Raw genomic sequence first — 18,852 nt, 5'->3', positions numbered from 1 at the left:
CTGAGTCGTCTAATGTAACTGAGAAGGAGTTTCTTATCAGTTTTGTGTATCAGTATTTCTTCTGCATTGTGTTTTATTACGTCTCATATAAGTTTTGAATGTGCCTGCTGTCTTGTCTCTGTGAAAGAGGCCCAGTAAAAGTGGTGCAACAATGGTGCCCTTGTCCCAACCGCTCATACACCCGAAAAACATCCAGTCGGCAGCAGTGGCAGCCCACTAAAAACCTCACTTCGCCTTTTCAGTCTGCAGTTTTCAGCTCGTCTTTGGCTTGTATTTGTTAAAAAAAAAACCCAGACAAAATCCAACCAGGATTCCCGGCTCTCTCCACACCTTTCATCACATTTTCTCGTGTGAAATGAGGTTAATCGGAGCAATCCGGTGCATCTTTTTCATTCACTCTCTGCCGGGCTACGGGGGATTATCCCTCTAGTGGCCCTAGAACCCACAGAAGAGAAAGGCCCACAGCTCCAGAGAACAGAATTAGCCTACTAATATACTAATCTGGTTCACATGGCACTTGGCTGCCTTAAAGGCACCTAGACAGCCACATGGCGAGTGGAGCTGCTCTTAATTCTTGTCTGGTTCAGCCTGTTTTAAAACGCTGTCATGTCCTGGAACACTTATTGTGCTGTTTATATGCAAAGAGGAACTGATGTGTGCTCCTACTGAGTGGAGTGTGTGTGTTTCTCTAAAGACTGTCAAACAGCAGCTAATCGTGGTTTTATTCCGTCTTCCTCTGGAGGTGAACATGTATTGTTTCACTCAGCTCAGGTGGCCGACAGCCCACAACTGATTCATCTGTGGACTTTTTCACCAGCCTGCTGTTGTTCCTCTATTTAGAAACACTTCCTGTTTCAGCTGGGCAACAGAGAACGCCGCTGAGGCCACACATCACCTACTTGTCTGAGTGTTTTTGCATCAGAGTGCAGATATAGAAGTTTTATGTGCCTCAGATCGTATTTGTGGCCAATTTTGCAACAAATTTGAGCTGAGCTAAAGCGAGCTCATGTGGCTACTGTTGCTGTTTGTAGAAACTCTGGAGGTCCGGTGGGTCATCACAGGGAAACAGCTGCACTGGCTGCTGCTGCAGGATGTAGAGCAGCTGAATGCTGACATTGTACATGCACGTGTGTTGGTTTTTGTCTTAATCTAGCTTCCATTCCTGCGCTGTATTTCAGCTTGTCTTGGGCTAAGTGTTTTTCCATTTCATTCATGTCCAAACGAAGAATGAAATCAATCTCAGGACACAGTTTCTGCAGCAGGTTCTCTGTGTGGAAGTAGGACAGCATCTGCCTCTTGGGGGAAACGTCGTACATCTCCTCCTCCTACTACCACCACTCCTGTCCTTCTCATTACTGTACCTCCATTCTTCCTCTGCTCTGCCCTCGCTTCCTCTGTGTTACAGCAGCTCTCAGCAGCTTCATAAGACAGCAGGAAGTTTATGCATCTCCCCAGGTTTATTTTTAACTCTCACACTCATTTGCAGAAGCTCTCTGCTTACCCTCATGCCCCCACACTCTCTGATAAGACGCCAGTTTGAGCAGCCACTAAACAGCCTTTATTCTTTATTTTCTCCTCTTCTTGTCGGTTGGTCGGGGACGTTGTTAGTCGACTCTTTTTCTGTGTTCTCACCGAGCTGACCCACTTCCTCCTTTGCCTTTGTCCTCTGTTCCTCCAGCAACACAGAGAACAAGAGAGACGGCTCACCGCTCAAACACACCAGCAAGTCGTCCAACTGCAGCCCGGCTCACCGGCAGCACCAGAAGCAGACGGAGAGCGGCAGGACTCAGGAGAACCACTCCTCGCTGCCGGCCGCCAAGCAGGATGCCCACAAACCAGCAGCCAACGGGGTGCTAGTGCAGATGGAGCAGGGCAAGGAGAAGGAGGAGAAAGAGGAGAAGAACCACGACGGTGTGAGGATAGAGACCGGCGAGCTGGTTAATGGAGACATGGGGAGCGCAGAGCAGAGCCATCATTCACCAACAGCTCACACAGACAGAACTGGTTCAGAAAGCTGCTCTGGGAATGAGGACAGTGGGACTAAAGCAGAAAGTGAAGAAGGGAGCGCAGACCAGAAGGTAAGAACAAGACGGCTGCTTGAATTGTCATGTTTGCTTGTTTACCTCTGCACCCCGGTGTTGTGCATTCCTACCCTGACTGAGCCCTGCAGTGGCGTTTGTTTAGTTTCTCAGCTTTCAGTACGATTAAATCCTCTGAACTGCTTCACCTCTGAGCCGCTCAACACTGCATGGATAGAGTTACACGGGCAGAAGTGTGCATGTGTGTGTATGCTTCCTTCATTACGTTTGTGGCCGTCTCAGAGGGGTTATTTTCTGTGAACAGATGTCGAACATTTGAGCAGCTGAGTTCGTGCCTCGGTGAACTCACACCCCCTCCTTGGGAAACTCTGGTGCCTGCTGTTGTCTAGAGATTATAAATACCTCAGGTTCAGATCAATCTTCTGTCTTCTGAGTGATGAGAACGACGCGGCATGGGAGAGGAAAAAGCCACAAGCGGTGCCAAAGATTGTAGTCCTCAGTGGTGCTAAATGCTCCATGGTTAGCGTCCATGCCTCCGCGTCAAAACAACTCGTATTTATAGAGGAGTTGTTGACCTGAACGGGAGCTTAAAGCTAAACTCTGGTCATGAACTGGATTTTTTTGGACGTTGAGTCGTTGCATGTCCTTCTATTAGCCAAGGAAGGCGTTTGATTATTTCACTTTGAGTGGCTTTCTTCCAGTTATTGGATTTCTACTCAGATTATTTGTTTGTGCAGACAGTTTGACTTCTCCTTGTCTGGTACAAAACAACTTCTTCACTGCTTTATGTGTGCCTTTGCATTTCTGGAGCAAGGACACTTAAGTAAAAAACCACAATAACCATAAAAAATGGCAATAAAAACTACTTTACTGCATTCCGGCAGTCAAAAGAAAAGAGTTCTGTGCTAGTTTTGATTGGCAGTAGACAGTAATAAATATATATACGTGAGGTTCATTTAATTCAAGCTGATAGACGCTTTCACAGCTCGTCTACACTTTTCCGTCATTCCATTTATACAATATGGTTTGTGTACTGTGGTTTAACTTTCATAAGCTTGGTCTCATTACTTATTCTATCAAGATTTAAGCAGCTGAATCAAACATAGCGTCTCTATTGTATTCAGTCACCCTGGAGCCTACATCACCCACAATCCATCTCAACCACAGCTGACAGTTTACTGACACATTTGAGTGTTTTGAGCAGCAGCTAAGCCTGACAGGATTCACATTATTCACAGCAGATATTCTGACACGGGAAAGGCGTGAATAACGACTCGAGGTCGGCTGCTGTCGCGTCTCACCGGGACGCTTAATGGAACTGAGACATCGCTGGTGTTATTACTTCCACCTGTGATTTTCCTGGAAAAAAAAAAAACAGGACTTCTGTGTAACTGCACACCAGCAGATCTGTTCCAACCTGCATTATGTTGTTGTGTAATATCGGTGGCCTTCCCCTTAGAGTAAGAAAAGTGAAAGCATGTGTAGTGCAGACAGATGACCTCTGTGTACATATCGGATGATTAACACCCCTGCATTGAAACGTGCACTTTATGCAGCATTTCATTGCAGTAGTTGGTCGAACCTGAGCTGATTTAACTACTTTTTGTGCAACTAAATAGCTTCTACAATTCTACAATTTCATTTATCAGACGCTTTTGTCCAAAGCGACGTACAACACAAGCAAGAATTCAGACATGAGGAAAAACCTGTAGTAAGTGCAAAAAGTGCTTCAAGTGCGATTGGTCAAAGGTGTTGCCATCAAGTTAGAGAAGAAGTGCCAACCCCCCCCTCCCCCCCCCCTTTTTAGCAGTGTGTTTTCTAACTTAAAGGTCCCTTTCAGTGGGTTGCAAAACATATCTGAGGATGAATGAGACGATTGATTTAGTAAGAAAGAAGAAATAGCAGAGTTCTGCTGCACAAATTCTTCAGAAATTTGTTGAAATGAAACTAAGGCATCACAAGCCAGAAAGCTTATTTACTACTGTTTTAATCTTCAGTAAGTTTTTCATAACCTTATTGTGTATTTGTTTATGTAACATCCTAATCTGACAAGTAAATGTTTCTCCCCAGAATGCAGTCTGACTAAAAAAGAAGCTTGAAGTTAAAAAGCTTCACTAGACGACTGAGCTTAAGTGAAAATATTTACTTCCTACTACTGTTCATGTGAAACTGCAGCGTTCAAATGAATTCCAAAGTGTTCTCTAGAACCAGAATGAACTGCATTCTTGTTATTCTCAAACACGGCATGCTTGGAAAAACAAAGAACACAGAAGAGCGTCACCTTGAGAGAAATAACTTCTCAGAAACTCACCAGAGAATTTGCAACATTGTGGATGTGTTGAAAATGTGGAAGCTTGAGGCTGATTTCTCTCTCTGACCAGTGTCTGAGAGGAAGATAATGCTCTACTGTGGTTATGCATAGCGTGAAAAATTCCACTTCAGCCGTCATTGAGCTGATAAAATGTCCCAGTGTGCAACAAAAACGTCACATGTAATCATCCCGGTGTGCTCTGGTGATGATTTCGTGGCTTTACTAGTTGTTGGCGTCTCACCTGAGGTTTAGTTGTGCAGATTGTCTTTGTGTGATTTGGTGTCATTTCCCTCCTCCTGTATTTTCATTTCCTGTTCTGAGAGCCCCTCCTGCTGCACCACGGCCCAGTGATAACGCCGTGCACGCCACTGATACATGCACTTCTGTGGAACAAACTGCATTTTAGAACACGGCTCCAAAAGTGACCGTGGAGCTGAAGCCACAAAAAGCCAGATTCAGATTCGCTCCAGTTCAATGGTAGAACGTCATCTCAAGGCACTTTACATCCGAAGATCAAGACCTTGGAGTCTTACAAAGAGAAACCCAACAGCTGAAGACGTCCCCCATTTGAGCATATTTAAATAATTCTAATACTATGCTGTCTTTTTTCAGGAAACAAATGAGCAGAAGCTGTTTAAGATCGCCAGTGAGCTCTTGCACACAGAGAAGGCCTACGTAGCGCGACTCAACCTGCTGGATCAGGTGAGGAACTCGTTCAAAGTTCTGCTTTTTTTCCCACCATGTCACGCAATCGAGGGCTTTCCAGTTGCAGCGTAAATAAAACCTCAATTCACTGTAACCGCGTGTGCCTCGTCAGGTGTTCTGCGCTAAGCTAATGGAGGAGGCGAACAAAGGAACGTTCCCTGTGGACGTAGTGAAGAACATCTTCTCCAACATCTCCTCTATCCACGCCTTCCACAGCCAGTTTCTGCTGCCAGACCTGGAGAAACGTATGGGAGAATGGTGAGTGTCAGCAGCTGCTACTGGAGCAGATAAATGTGGTCAAGATGAGCAATTTTGAGTCTTTTTGGAGTTCAAGTTGGACAAAAATTGAACAAAGAAAGTTCTGCTGTCTATCACTAAGGGATTCATGTTGCCTCCTTCCCTGCAGGGCGTCCACACCTCGCATCGGAGACATCCTGCAGAAACTCACACCCTTCCTCAAAATGTACGGAGAGTACGTGAAGAATTTCGACAAGGCCATGGAGCTGCTGAAACAGTGGATCGATCGCTCGCCTCAGTTCAAGGCCATAATTCAGGAGATCCAGGTGAATACTGTCGACCAGGATCCTGTCTGGAAAAATGCTCTTCTTTGAAACGCAGTGACTTTGTCAGAATTTGATATGACTAAGGGTGAATTTAGGCATTTTCTGTGACTTTTAATGCAGAAATTAGCTCCACATGAAGTGTTTTTATGATGATATAAGCTTTGTGGTTCAATCTGGACAGAGCCAGGAGGTCTGCGGCTGTCTGACGCTTCAGCATCACATGTTGGAACCGGTCCAGAGAGTTCCTCGGTATGAGATGCTGCTCAAAGACTATCTGAAGAAGCTTCCCCAGGAGGACTCTGACCGACGAGATGCAGAAAGTGAGTCGAGATAAACTCACCATGTGGCGCCATTTTCAAGAATAATTTAGAATTTGGCTCTATTTAAAAGTTGAACCCATTTTTCTTCTCAGAATCGTTGGAAATTATCGCCACAGCAGCTACCCACTCCAACAGCGCCATAAGAAAGTCTGTAAGTAAAGACGCTCCTCAGTCTCCTCATGAGAATCTCTCCGACACTTTATCATTTTACTAAAACAACTTGATTGTTTAGGAGAATCTAAAGAAGCTGATGGAGATCTACGAGATGCTGGGTGAGGAGGAGGACATCGTTCACCCCTCCAACGAGTTCATCAAAGAGGGCCACATCCTGAAGCTGGCAGCCAGAAACACCTCAGCGATGGAGCGATACCTCTTCCTGGTGAGAGGAACCAGCATCTTCACGCCTAATGAAGGACACTGCAGGGAAATATGCTGAGCCCAGACTCTACCACCACCAGTCAATTGAAACAAGTGAATCATTTCATGGCAGGAAGCACCTCTGAAGGACACATCAGGGGCCCATAAACAAATCCCTCCATTTACAGAGACTGCCGGATGATGTGATTATGTTCTGGTTGTTTCTTATTAGCTGCATGCAGAATGTGTCCCGGCCGTGTCATTCAGGTTACCTGCTGAGTTTAAGGCTGCACCTTTTCCAAGCAAACAATTAGAGAAAGTCCTGTAGTGCTGATCCATCTGTCTCAGCTGCTTTTTTTCTTCTTGCCAGTTCAACAACATGCTGCTGTACTGCGTCCCCAAATTCAGCCTGGGAGGGACCAAGTACACGGTGAGGACGAGGATCGGCATCGACGGCATGAAGGTCCTGGAGACCACCAATGAGGACTATCCTCACACCTTCCAGGTGTCAGGGAAGGAGAGGACACTGGAGCTCCAGGCCAGGTACGACATGAACAGAAATATCACATAAAGTTCACATAGACGTTGGTAAACGTAGATCAGGGGAGTCAAACTCACTTTAGTTCAGACAAAAAAAACCAAGACAAAATATTACAGAAATGAGACAGAAAAGAACAACGAACAATCTAGTATTTTACTTTATGATCAAAACAACTTGTCATGTTCTAGAAATGATTTTAAATTTATAGTTTTACTAATTTACAATCTGCAGTTAATGTCTTCTCTGTAATTTTTACTCTTTGAGGGCCGGATTGGACCCTCTGGAGGACCGCTTTTGGCCCACGGGCCTCATGTTGGACACCCCTGCCGTAGATGTTTTATCACAAACCTTGTGGAAGAACAAAAATATCTAGTCTCCTCCCATATTAATGTATATAATTACACAGAGCTGGCTTCCCATACTGTGTGTCGCATATTTGGAACACCACTTAAATGAGCACCACTCCTTAGAAAAATCCTTCGACCGCCGCTAACTGCTATGTTGGTTTGTTTTGGTGTTATGAGAGGAATTTCAACGGATGGTTCTACATTTTTACTGTTTTCAAACCTTTTTTCTGTTTTTTCCTCCTCCTCAGCTCAGAGCAAGACAAGGCAGACTGGATTAAGGTACATAAAGTACAATCATTTTCACATTTCATTCTCTGTTTTTGAAGCTAATTTAGAAGGACGTCCTCATTTGACGCGGTTTTTATTCTTTCCCAGGCTTTCCGGGAGACCATTGAGATCTTCCAGCTAAAGAATGAGTCGTTCAAGAACGCTCAGAAAGACGTAGAGGAAGTGTCGGTGAGCGTTCTGTCAGACTGTACGAGGTGAAAATCTCGACGCCGCAGCGCCGTCAGACTGAGTGTTCTTTATTTTCATGCAGAAAGCCGAGCTGGGGAAACGCGCTCCTCGCTGGATCCGTGACAACGAAGTGACGATGTGTATGAAGTGTAAGGAGCCTTTCAACGCTCTGACACGGCGGAGACACCACTGCAGAGCCTGTGGATACGTACGTAATCCTCACACTTCACTCTGCAGCTTCTCCAATGAGATCTAATAATGATGGCAGTTTTGAGGTTCTTCTACTTAATGTGCTGTGTTCATGCCGCTTTCTACCATTCCACTACATTAAAGGGGGAAATATTCTGGTTTTTGCTCGACTGCATTCATATAACAGCTACTTTATGAAACTTGGATTTTTCCTACAAAACATATGAATTGTTTATAAAATACTATTTTTTCTGATTAAATAAAAAGAATAAAACTTTTTAACCCCGTAAAACCCCAAAAAAAGAAAAGAAAATGAGCAAAAAATGAAACTGAAAAAATTACATCTATAAAAACCTGAATATAGAAAAAAAATCACAAAAATAAAACTAAAAATTATATATATGTATGTGTATGTAATTTTTAGTTTTATTTTATAAATAAAATAACATTTTTATTATATAAAAATGAGCATAATGAAATAAAACTAAAAATAATATATATTATGTATATATGTAATATATATTATTATAGAATATAGATAATAATATATGTAATGTATATATATATATATATATATCAATAATAATTTAAAAAAAAAACTGATGTATTTTTGCAGCAGTGGGTTTTACAGAGTTAGTAGCATGAAAGCTGAATTTAGACCACGAGTCAGTATATTTATGAGGTGATACAACATTTATCCTGCTTTAAACTTGAAGCTTTTGCTCTGTTTTTTTCTTTCATTATTTTTCTTCAGCTTAAATTTAATCTTCTTAATTCAATCTCTATCATTCTGACAGTTGGACTCTTAGCAAAGCAAGCATGCGATGGTCTGGGTATCTGTGTAGCTTTTTACAAATGAAATCAATCAGTTAGTTTGAGAAAATAATTTTAGCTTATTATTAAAATATTTGGTTGCCTTTCAATACAAAATAGCTAAAACATAGCTAAACAGCTAAACAGTAAACTCCTGCTTATTCAGTAAAATCCAGCAATATCAGTCTAATAACATAATATATAACACTGCTACTTTTAGTTTTAGTGCTTTCCACACATTTACCTGCACAGATTTCAGTATTTTTGCTTATTTTCAACTCTGGGTTAGTAATTTTACAGTGCACCTTTGCTAGTTTTGCTCAATTAAAAGATCTGAACTTCTGTCACCTCTTGTAAGAATTAACCACAAAGTATTTTACAATAAAAACTCTAAATAACTCAGTCTTGCAGCCTTGCACACACTTGGGGTTGTGATTTTACCAGGAAGACTGACGGATCTCGTTTTTCTTCTAGGTGGTGTGCTGGAAATGCTCAGACAATAAAGTAAAGCTGGAATATGACGGCAACAAGGTGAACAAAGTGTGCAGAGACTGTTACTCCATCCTGAAGGGAGAGGGCATCGCCGAGGGCAAGAAGAAGGGCATTCTGGAGGTGATGTCTGAATACATTCATCTATCTGTAACCCAGAGTAATGACTAAGAGCTGAAACAGAATTAGACGTGAAGAGAAAATGAACTCTACTCACCGTCTTTAGTCGTTCTGTATTCTTGTCCTGATCTGTGGGATTCTCTTGGCCGTGCAGATCGAGGCGGGTCAGTTCGCAGACAGCAGCATCATGTGTGGCTTCCTGCAGTACTCGGAGAAGAACAAACTCTGGCAGAAGGTCTGGTGTGTGATCCCTGAGAAGGAGAGTCTGGTGCTCTACCTCTACGGAGCTCCGCAGGTGAAGCAACGGGAGCAGAAATGCGAGCGAACACGTTGATTTCTGAGGCTTTCACAGGGCTAACATCCTCCTCTTTGTGTTTTTTCCTCTCAGGATGTGAAGGCCCAGTGCTCCATCCCCCTGCTGGGGTATTCTGTGGATGACAGCGCCGGGCCCACCGACCATCCGGCCAGCTTCCGCCTCTCCCAGTCCAAGTCCGTCCACAGCTTTGCCGCTGAAACCGAGGACCTGAAGCAGCGCTGGCTGAAAGTGATCCGATTGGCGGTGACGGGAGATTTGCCAGAACGGCCTCACAGCAACGGCAGCGGCTCACTGGACAACAACAACTCACAGGAAGCCAGTACTGACAGCTCATAAGGATGTTTTCTACTAACTGCTGTCGGACATTTGTGGGGTTTTTCTACATGCAAACTGCTGTTGGATTGGTCCAGAGAGACGGGATGTGCAGATGTGTGCTGCATGCACAAAACACAAACACACACGCTCTCCATTCTGTCCTTGAATCTTAAAGACAAACTGTTAGTGCTGGAGAAGCTGCCTTTCCTCCTATCTCCCCTGATGCCTGGATTTTCTTCTGGAGATTCCCTGCTAGAGCTGTGCTGGATTACTAACGGACATTTCTGGTACAATCAACACTAGAGCAGAGGGGCTCTCAGGATGGATCACTGTCAAAGCCAGCCTCCATGGACCTGAGCCGGTGGACCAGCACAGACTAACCAAGCACTCTGGATGTGAATCAAACTAAGTCTGCTGGTGCTGTAACTCCGTGTACCTGTACAGTATGATTTCTTTCTTTTTATTTCCACAAAGGAACAGTTGTGTTTGTATGTACAGAAAATAGTCCTAAACTTTGTTTCTATAAAATAGAAAAACATCTAAGTATGATATAAACTATTTACAGTATTTCTTCTTTTCTTTGCTTGAGAAGACGGTTCCCAAATCGTAACATTGATCGTGTGTTTGGATAATGATGGTCGTATCTCTCTCCTCTTATCCCCAGTGAACAATTAATCAACAGATTGATCAGAATCTGGATGCACACGGAACAAATCTGTGAATATAGAGTCTGTTAAGCTAGAAGGAACTTATTTACGACTCACTTCAAAAGACAAGAGTCTAAAATAAGAGCCGTTTGGTTAAATTGGGGGCTGATTTTAGATGAAATCTTTCTGTTTTCAGTCCATTTTCCACAAATTCAATCAAGAAACTCATTACTATTATTATCTAACAAACCCAAATGTGAACGTCTGTTTTTAGCTCCTCTGATTTATCGAATGCCGCATTAAAGCACCAATGATGCACAAATCCATTATCACTTTATCCACAAGGCTATTTTAATAATAATGAAGGTATAAAGCGTGGACTTTGTGAGGATTTACTGCCATAGATTAGACGATGAAGTTGTGAACGCATCAACTTCCTCGTCTGTGAATTCCCCAAACTTTCAAGTTCCATTTGTCTAACGCAGAAGATAAACCAGATAATATTAATACGACATTATTGGGTTACAAACAAGCTCACAGACTATTAAATATGTGTTGTTATACTTCGCCCAGTGGTTCTACAATTTCATTTATCAGATGCTTTTATCCAAAACGACGTACATCTGAGAGTCAATGCAACACAAGCAGGGATCGAGTCAGGAGGAAACCGCCTGGATTTAAAACTGCACGTTGCAATCACACATTCTGATACTTGTAACCACACATTATTCTAATGCTTGTAACCACTTACTGAATTGTAAATGCAGTCGGTCCTCGGTTCACGGTGAGAGAGATGAGCAACGATCACCATTATCTTTGTTCTGTTCAGTTGTAAACGCAGCACAATCACAACTAGCGAGCTGGTGCGACAAATGTAAATGTGTTTTTAATGCTGTAATTAATTTTTATTATTTAAAGTAATTTATAGAGTATGACAAGCATGATCTGTTAAACGTAGCACAAATTCCTTCCCTCACTGTCGACTAAGAAGTGCGTTAGGTAGATACTATTTTTTCTGAGCAGATGTTTGTTTTTTTTCCCACTAACCCGTGAAACGTGTCACAGCGACCAGTGGCAGAACTGGACAGACTGCAGGGGGGGGGGAATGTGCCTATGCTTTCCACAGTGTTCACGCCATGGTCCTGTTCGCAGAGTTTCCCCTCGTGCTCGATGCTGGTGCTCACCCCAGCCTCACCCCACTGAACTCCTTCCTCCCTTCCTCAGTATTCAAATAAAAAAATGAGAGCACAAACCTTCCGTCTGTTAGATCTGAATGTATATCCAGATTTGTATGTGCCCCCTCATCCCCTCCCCAAAGATTTGAAAATCTACGCACTTTACGGTCTAAAAAGTGTACCTTCAAGGAAAATAAAATGAGATTAAATGACTTCTGTGGCTCTAGCCTGTTTGGTAGTGGAATAACTCCGTCTAATGTGTGTCTGACACTTGTGTTTACTGCTGTCAGTTTTTGTAATGCTACTTTCACAAACTAGGTCTTGTTTTGGTTCCTTGTTTTGCGTCTGCTGATAAGAAGATTCTCACAGTGAGTCATCCCAGTTGTGTACAAAGTCTGCAGCTGCAGCCAAAAGAATCGGTAAAAACAATCTGACGCAAAAATCATCAGGTATCAGCAGGGGTGGACTGGGGCAAAAAAAATCAGCTCTGGCATTTTTGGCTCAGACCGGCCCACAACATTATCGGTTGACTGAATCAAGCACTAATTTTTGAATGACAAAAAACTGACAGAGAGGTCAGATTTTCAGAACAAAAATTCAAAAACATCCCTAGAGACCGATATAAACTTGTTGACAAGTTGGAAAAAAAACTATTGCAATCCAGTAGAGCAGGAGTCTTCAACTAAAATTCAAAGTGGTCCAGTCTGAGAAAATGTATTAAAGCAAAGGTCTGGAACATCATAATGTCAAACCTGAATTAGTGCCATAGCTACATGTTGATGTAACCTGCTAGTTTTATTAGCATCTGCATGTAACCAATAACTGACTATCAAAACCAAATAAATTCAGTACGGTTCAAAGACATTTTGGGAACTTTTTTATTAATAACTGTAAATCTTAAAATAAAGTGCAGAACTAAAAAAAAAAGAACATCCTGAACCAACTTATAGACATAATTAACAATGCAATGTCATTTAATAGTGCACAGCTCAGCAAACATCATAGTGTTCTGCATCACTAAAAGCTGCTCTCAGTAATCTTCCACAGTGAGCAGATGTTCTTGTGTTGCAGGTCCATGGTCCAGACGTGGACATAGAACAGGCCGGGGGGGTCTGGTACCGTGGACTTCCTAGAGCTCCTCCTCTTTTTGCACTCTTCATATGGGATAGAAATAAAGTAACGCTGGTTTAGCACGTCCATCAAAGGCCTGTAGGTGTGAAGCAGGAAGCCCTCCACAGTGAGAATGTGAGTCTCCTCCTCCTCCTCCTTGTGGTCAGACTTCAGGACCATCTCTGTGTCCAGGGTGTTATTAACGCCATGAGACTTCTCAAACTTCACCGGGTTCTCCAGCCACGCGTAGATCCTCCTCATCATGGCGTCCATGTCCAGAGCAGTGATGACATCGTACTGCTTAAAGCCATCTTCACCAACTTCTATCTGATCCTGGGGCTTGAAGAAGTCATCCTGATGGATCATGCAGCAGTTGGGGTTTAGTGAGTAAGGTAAGAGCAGAAAGGGAGCTGCCACTCGGACGCCGTTCTTCCACCCAGAGAGGACCTCTTTCTGCTGTCGCTGCTACACATACTGCCCTAGTGGAGGTTTTAGGTAGAATATTCCTTTTAACCAGCCCCTCAGGTCTCTTTGAGGATTTTGGATGGAATACTCAGTTAAACCAACATTTTAGGCGCATGTCCAGGGATTTAAGGTGGAATGTTCCTTTAAGGTGGATGTGTGAGGACCTTGTAGGTGGAATACTTCCTGAAACCAACCTTTTAGGTCAACATTCAAAGATTTAAGGTGAAATATTCCTTTAAACCAACCTAAATTTCATGTTTTGATCATTATCAAGTGAGAAACCTCAATCCAGACTCCTCATAAAGACGTTTGAGATTCATGCTGCTGTTATTTGTTTAGTCCAGACTAAATGACAGAAATCCACAACTGTCATTTTATTTCAGGACTCGGTTATTAAATGTCAAAACAATCCATGTGACCCTAAAAACTCAACAGCTTTACAAACTCTAAGATTAAACTCTCCACACGGATCCAAAAGAAGCTGGACTTCTACATGAGAGCTTTAGTTATTCTTCATCTACTTCCTGAAAAGTTTGGTCAATATAAAAGGTAAAAACTAATATTTTCAGCTGAACTAAAGACAGATTTTGTGATTTTTCTGCTCACATGTTGTGTTGTTGTAAACTTACTCTTTCAACCCCCTGGAAACCAGCGTTTGTTCTGTTTTTGTGTCGCTCCTAAACAGCCGGCCGTAATGTTTTTTGAGCAACACACCATACTATGACGTTTTTACAGTGAAGGTTCTACTATGGAACCAGTTTGACATGTTCAGGTGTTCTTTGTGTGAAAACTCAGAGATTTCAGGGATCAGAAGGCGGTTTTCTACTTTCTCTGTTAACTTTCTGCTTCAACTTTAAACTAAATTTCCTTCACTAAGCCAGCCCTCTGGACTTCCAGTAAGCTGTGTTCCTATTGGCTGTCCAGGTGGCTGCTTGGTGTAATCAGGAACACCTGAGCAGCTCAGTGTCTTCCTGCTTTATGTCTGCAGTCAAACATTTCCTCTGCTTCTCTTCACTGAACCTGGTTTTCCTCCGTTGCTTTAGTTTGTTTTTTAAGCGTTGGCTTGCAGCTTCCAGCAGTAAAATCCTCTTTAATGTGTTTCTTGGTGTGTTTTAGGGCTTTGTACTGGATAGTTGTTTTGGTAAATGTGCTTCTTTAGCCACAGTTAGCACATGGTGCTAATGTGTGCAGTGATTAGCGGATTTGGTGCAGCTGAGTTGTGTCTTTATCTTGGCTGTAGTGAGTCTTTAGAGGTTTTTGGTTGTTTGTGAACCAACGTTGGTTGTCCAGAAGGTAAGAGTTCCTGTCCTGATTCTCTGTTTAAAGAGGTTCTCTGGTAGGCTGCAGGAGACTTTAGCGGTTGGGTTGTCCTACTTTGGTTTTTGTACGGTTTCATTTGGACGCCTATCTTGAGGCCCCTCCATGTGGTTTAGTGAGGTTTTCTGGAACAGTTCTACAAAGCAACCTGCAGCAGAAGAGACTTTGAGAGTTTTTAGGAAGTTCTGGAGACCAGACTTTAGAGCAGCACAAACATTTGTCAGCAGTTTGAGCAGGAGAAGGTGAGCTTCAGAGTAGAAATGAGAAGGAAACCTTGTTGACCCGTGTGGTGAGGTCCTGTACCAAGAGTTTGAGCAGGTTGTGAAGAGTCTGTAGTTCTTTGGTCTGAAAGCACCAGAAGAGTCGACTCATTAAAGGAGAAAACAAGAGATATTGTTGGTTCTTCTGTCGCTCTGCAGTTTCCTTAGACTGAATATCAAGTTTCTATTTTAAATCATTTACTGTGTGAGCCCAAGAAGACTTCAATAAACTCCCTCCATCCCCTGAACAAAACACATTTTATTAACATGTTAAATCTTTTTTATATTACGCTTTGGAGTTTTAAGAATAGTTTTAGCAGTTTTTTCTCTTTGCTTCAGTTTTGTCATCTGTGTGAAAGGTTCTAAACAAATAAAGTTGAATTGATAAACTGAATAAGTGACTAACTCATGATTGTGACAACAGAAGTATTTTTTATGATGATTTAAGGGTTTGTTTCATTTTTAAGGTTGGGGTTAAAATCTTGACAGGAAAAGGATTATAGAAATAAAGTACATTAAAAAAGCAATTAAATTAAGGGAAAAAACATTGACTAGAATTAAACTTTAAAAAAAGAAAATTAAACATTAAATACAATTAAATTATATCAAACAGACAAAATATATGTTAGATAATTAAACAGAAGATACAAAACATAACTGAAATCAAACCAAAATTTTAGACAAATATTAAACATTAAAGATGAAATATTTTAGATAATTAAACATTTAAAAAATACAATTTAAAAAGATTAAACACTTAAAAAACACAAACCATTTAAGTAGATTATTAAACCTTTAAAAAAGACAAAACCTTTAATTAAAAAATTAAATCTTAAAGACAATAAAAATTTAAATAGGAATTAAAGAGAAAATACAATGAAGCATTTAAAAAGGAAAATAACCATTAAAAGGGGGTAAAATGTTTAAAAAGAAAAACCTTAAAGATTTAATCTAAAAATTAAACATTAGTAAAGAAAAGGAAATTTTCTAGTCTGAAATGAAAACATCAAGTTGTTTTCTTCAAACATTTCCTCTTTCTGTGTTCTTGGTTTGATTGTGGACAGATTTACTAAGAACTCATTTCAGAAAACTGCTCTCCAGATAAAGTCTACTAGTAGTTGAAGGCATCGATCAAACTAATGTTACCTTCTGATCTCCACAAACTTTACTGTTCAGTGAAGAGAATCAAAGTTTGTTGAGGATTTCTAAAGAACCCACAGGTGAAGGTCTGAGAGGAACTCAGATGTATGGTCTAAATGTGAAATCAAGACTCATGGTCACAAGTTTTAAGACTTCTGTTCACCACAAAGTTCAAACTAACACAGAAGTACTGAGAGACTTTTAAAACTTCAGTCCTCAGACTGTCAAAAGGGTCATACTAACAGCCATCTACTCAGGAACTTCTTAAATTTCAGTCCTCAGATTGTCTCAAAGTTAAGTCTAACAGAGATCTACTGTGGGACTTAGAAAATTTCAGCCCTCAGACTGTGTGAAAGCTCAGGTCCTGAGGACTCGGGAGGTGTGGAGGCTTTAGAAAGTCCTGGAACTGAGGGTTCAACCCTCCAGCACAAAGGCTGAAGTCCAACCTCCTGAGAAAAACGGTTGAGTCGAGACTTGAGTTAAAAAAAACAACTCGAAAACGACAGAAAATTAATGATAAATGCGCAAAAAAAAGAAGAATTGGTATCTGAGCTCGTAGCTCAGGGGGATAAGAAGAGAGACTAGCAAGTGGAAGGTAGCAGGATCAAGTCCCACCACTGGCATTCTTCTTTCTTTGTCTTTGTCAAGATTTTCAAAAAATTTAAGAAGGGTCTAGTCTTGAACCAGTGACCTGCAGCTCCATAGGTATATCCTTAACTCACTGAGCTACAGATCAGATAAAAAAAATTTAATTTCGTCGTCCCTTTGACATCTTAGTTTCCAAGTGACCACATGGGTGGAGCCAAGGTGGAGTCAGGGTGGAGTCATGGCGGAGAATGGGAGGGGAGGTGGGTGGCGGCCTCCCCCCTCTACCCCCCACTGCCCCCCTCTACTCCCTCACCGCCCACCACACCTTCCCCCGCCCGACGAGTTTTTCGAAAATCCAAGTCTCGACGGGTTTTCTCGAGTTTCTTGAGTTTCCACCAGGTCGGTGGCAGAAGTTGTCATGAAGAGGTGTTGAAGTCGGCGAGGATGGAGTGACTTTTTACAGCGACTAGAAGTAAGACGACTAGAAGAGCAGGTCTTTAACCAGCATCCCAAAAATCCATGGAGTCGCTCCAGAGAAATGAAGGAAGGTCAACTTTTATCAGCCTCCATCCAGATGTTCAACTTGATATCTTTGAGATTTTTCGCTCCACAAACCTTTAGTATCACACTTTATGATCATTTATCAGGACTTTAATGGAATCCAGCAGCAGATTTAGTTTTTGTTCACAAACTTTATTCTTGTCGTCGTGGGACTGAAGGATTTAAAACTGTTCCTTCTATTTGACCTCATGTTATTAGTTTTAGTGGAGAAAGTTATTTTAATTGTCGATTCGTCTCTAAAAAAACAAATAAATTGGATTAGTCAAGAGGTTTAAATTTCTTAATTTGTCATATTTTAAATATGACAAAAAATATAAAAATAAAGCGTCTTAAGACAATTTGACCTGTAATTGGTGTTCTATAAATAAAATTGAATTTAAATTGTATGTATCTTGTAATGTTGGAGGAATTCAGCCATACATGTTGGAAAACACATTTTCTTTGTCCATTAATCTGTTGATTGTTTTCTCCACTAATTCATTTCTTGTTTTGGTTTATAAAATGTCAAACCCAAATATATTCAGTTTACTGTCATAAAAACCAAAAAGATTTACATTCATGATGCAGGAATCAGGCAGTTTTTCACTTTTTATCTTAGTGTAGTCACAAAGATAGTTGATAATGTGTGAATTGTTGCAGCTTGTGAGCCGTAGAAGGTTTTAATGTTTGGGGCCGAGTGTCAGAAAACATTTAGAAACCAACATCAACAAAACACTCAAAGATTTGAACATCATTAAAGGGAAATTCAACTTTTACATGACAATGTCTCATTAAAGGACATTTATTTCCAACGTAAATGTGTGATATTCATCCTCTGGAGCTTCTCTTCACATCATCTTCCACCTGGACTGGTTTGGTCGGAGCATGAGCAACAAACATGTGAAAAACTGCACTTTAACATCAATGAATGACACTGAAGTTTAATCTCTACATAAATGAGACTGAGTCTGGATGTGCTGCTCTGTCATTAACTCCTAAGTTTAGGGAAAGTTCAAACTAAAGAGGACAGTTTAGATCAGACTTGAGAATGAGCTGATTCTGAACAAACATCTCAGACTTTCTGAGCTTCAGCACCTCTAGCAAGATATTTGAACAACAAGCAACTCCAGAGATCCAGAAGTTGGAGAGAGTTAGCTTTAGCTGAGCCACAGAACATGTGGGACGCTAACCTAGCAAACATTTCAGACTTTTCTCTGTGAATTCTGAGAAATAATTTCCTATTTAATGACAGAGCTACACATCTGAACTCAGCCTCATTAAAACAGACTCTAATTCAGTGTCATCCATCCAGATTAAAGTACAGTTACCCAAAATGTTTGTTGATGAGCTCCAACTAAACCCGTCCAGGTAGAAGGCCACTTTGACAAACAGGAAGTGGAAGATTCCAAGCAGATTTATAGAAGGGGGAACCGGACTGTACTAAGTGTGGTCCAGTATAGAGGAGGGGGGGTGTTTGTGGGTTTTTAAGGCTGATAATGATTATTAGTGAGACACTTGGAGGAGAAATTCATCTGCAGTAAATGAAAGGCTTTATAATCTTGGAGTTAAACTTAGAAGAACACAAACTCTAACAGAAAACTTTGTTGATACGTTTTTGTTTTGTTTACAGATGTTAAAGGAGTTTTATTCGTGACGTATAACCAATCAAATCACTCCAGAAGACAGAGCGACCACAGCTAGATAAAGGTTCAGAGTCAAAGTAGCGCCA

At 41.4% G+C, this 18,852-nt stretch overlaps 2 protein-coding genes across 5 annotated transcripts in view; one reads left to right on the top strand and one right to left on the bottom strand.

The window, feature by feature from the left end:
• fgd4a (FYVE, RhoGEF and PH domain containing 4a) overlaps positions 1 to 11,916 on the top strand; it is a 57,426-nt gene extending 45,510 nt beyond the window's left edge. For all 4 annotated transcript variants that reach the window (XM_022203111.2, XM_051951919.1, XM_022203112.2 and 1 more), the window contains 14 exons: positions 1,679 to 2,078; positions 4,963 to 5,052; positions 5,168 to 5,313; positions 5,462 to 5,618; positions 5,800 to 5,938; positions 6,031 to 6,089; positions 6,171 to 6,317; positions 6,666 to 6,838; positions 7,432 to 7,462; positions 7,559 to 7,639; positions 7,722 to 7,847; positions 9,116 to 9,253; positions 9,405 to 9,545; positions 9,639 to 11,916. In XM_022203111.2, the coding sequence (XP_022058803.1) occupies positions 1,679 to 2,078; positions 4,963 to 5,052; positions 5,168 to 5,313; positions 5,462 to 5,618; positions 5,800 to 5,938; positions 6,031 to 6,089; positions 6,171 to 6,317; positions 6,666 to 6,838; positions 7,432 to 7,462; positions 7,559 to 7,639; positions 7,722 to 7,847; positions 9,116 to 9,253; positions 9,405 to 9,545; positions 9,639 to 9,902 (2,092 nt within the window). In that variant the 3' untranslated portion in view covers positions 9,903 to 11,916. The remainder of the gene's footprint in view (positions 1 to 1,678; positions 2,079 to 4,962; positions 5,053 to 5,167; positions 5,314 to 5,461; positions 5,619 to 5,799; positions 5,939 to 6,030; positions 6,090 to 6,170; positions 6,318 to 6,665; positions 6,839 to 7,431; positions 7,463 to 7,558; positions 7,640 to 7,721; positions 7,848 to 9,115; positions 9,254 to 9,404; positions 9,546 to 9,638) is intronic.
• Positions 11,917 to 12,485: 569 nt separating this feature from the next.
• LOC127535088 (nicotinamide riboside kinase 2-like) lies at positions 12,486 to 16,244 on the bottom strand. Its single transcript, XM_051952059.1, has 2 exons — positions 16,239 to 16,244; positions 12,486 to 13,278 (listed from the first exon to the last, which is right to left on the bottom strand). Exons 1-2 carry the CDS (start codon positions 16,242 to 16,244, stop codon positions 12,721 to 12,723), a joined length of 564 nt encoding a protein of 187 aa, XP_051808019.1. The 3' UTR covers positions 12,486 to 12,720.
• Between the last annotated feature and the right edge of the window lie 2,608 nt (positions 16,245 to 18,852).

This window comes from Acanthochromis polyacanthus, chromosome 8, assembly GCF_021347895.1.
Source record: "Acanthochromis polyacanthus isolate Apoly-LR-REF ecotype Palm Island chromosome 8, KAUST_Apoly_ChrSc, whole genome shotgun sequence".
Taxonomy (NCBI): domain Eukaryota; kingdom Metazoa; phylum Chordata; class Actinopteri; family Pomacentridae; genus Acanthochromis; species Acanthochromis polyacanthus.
Note: the sequence above shows the minus strand (reverse complement) of the source record. Positions and strands in the feature narration are given on the sequence as shown.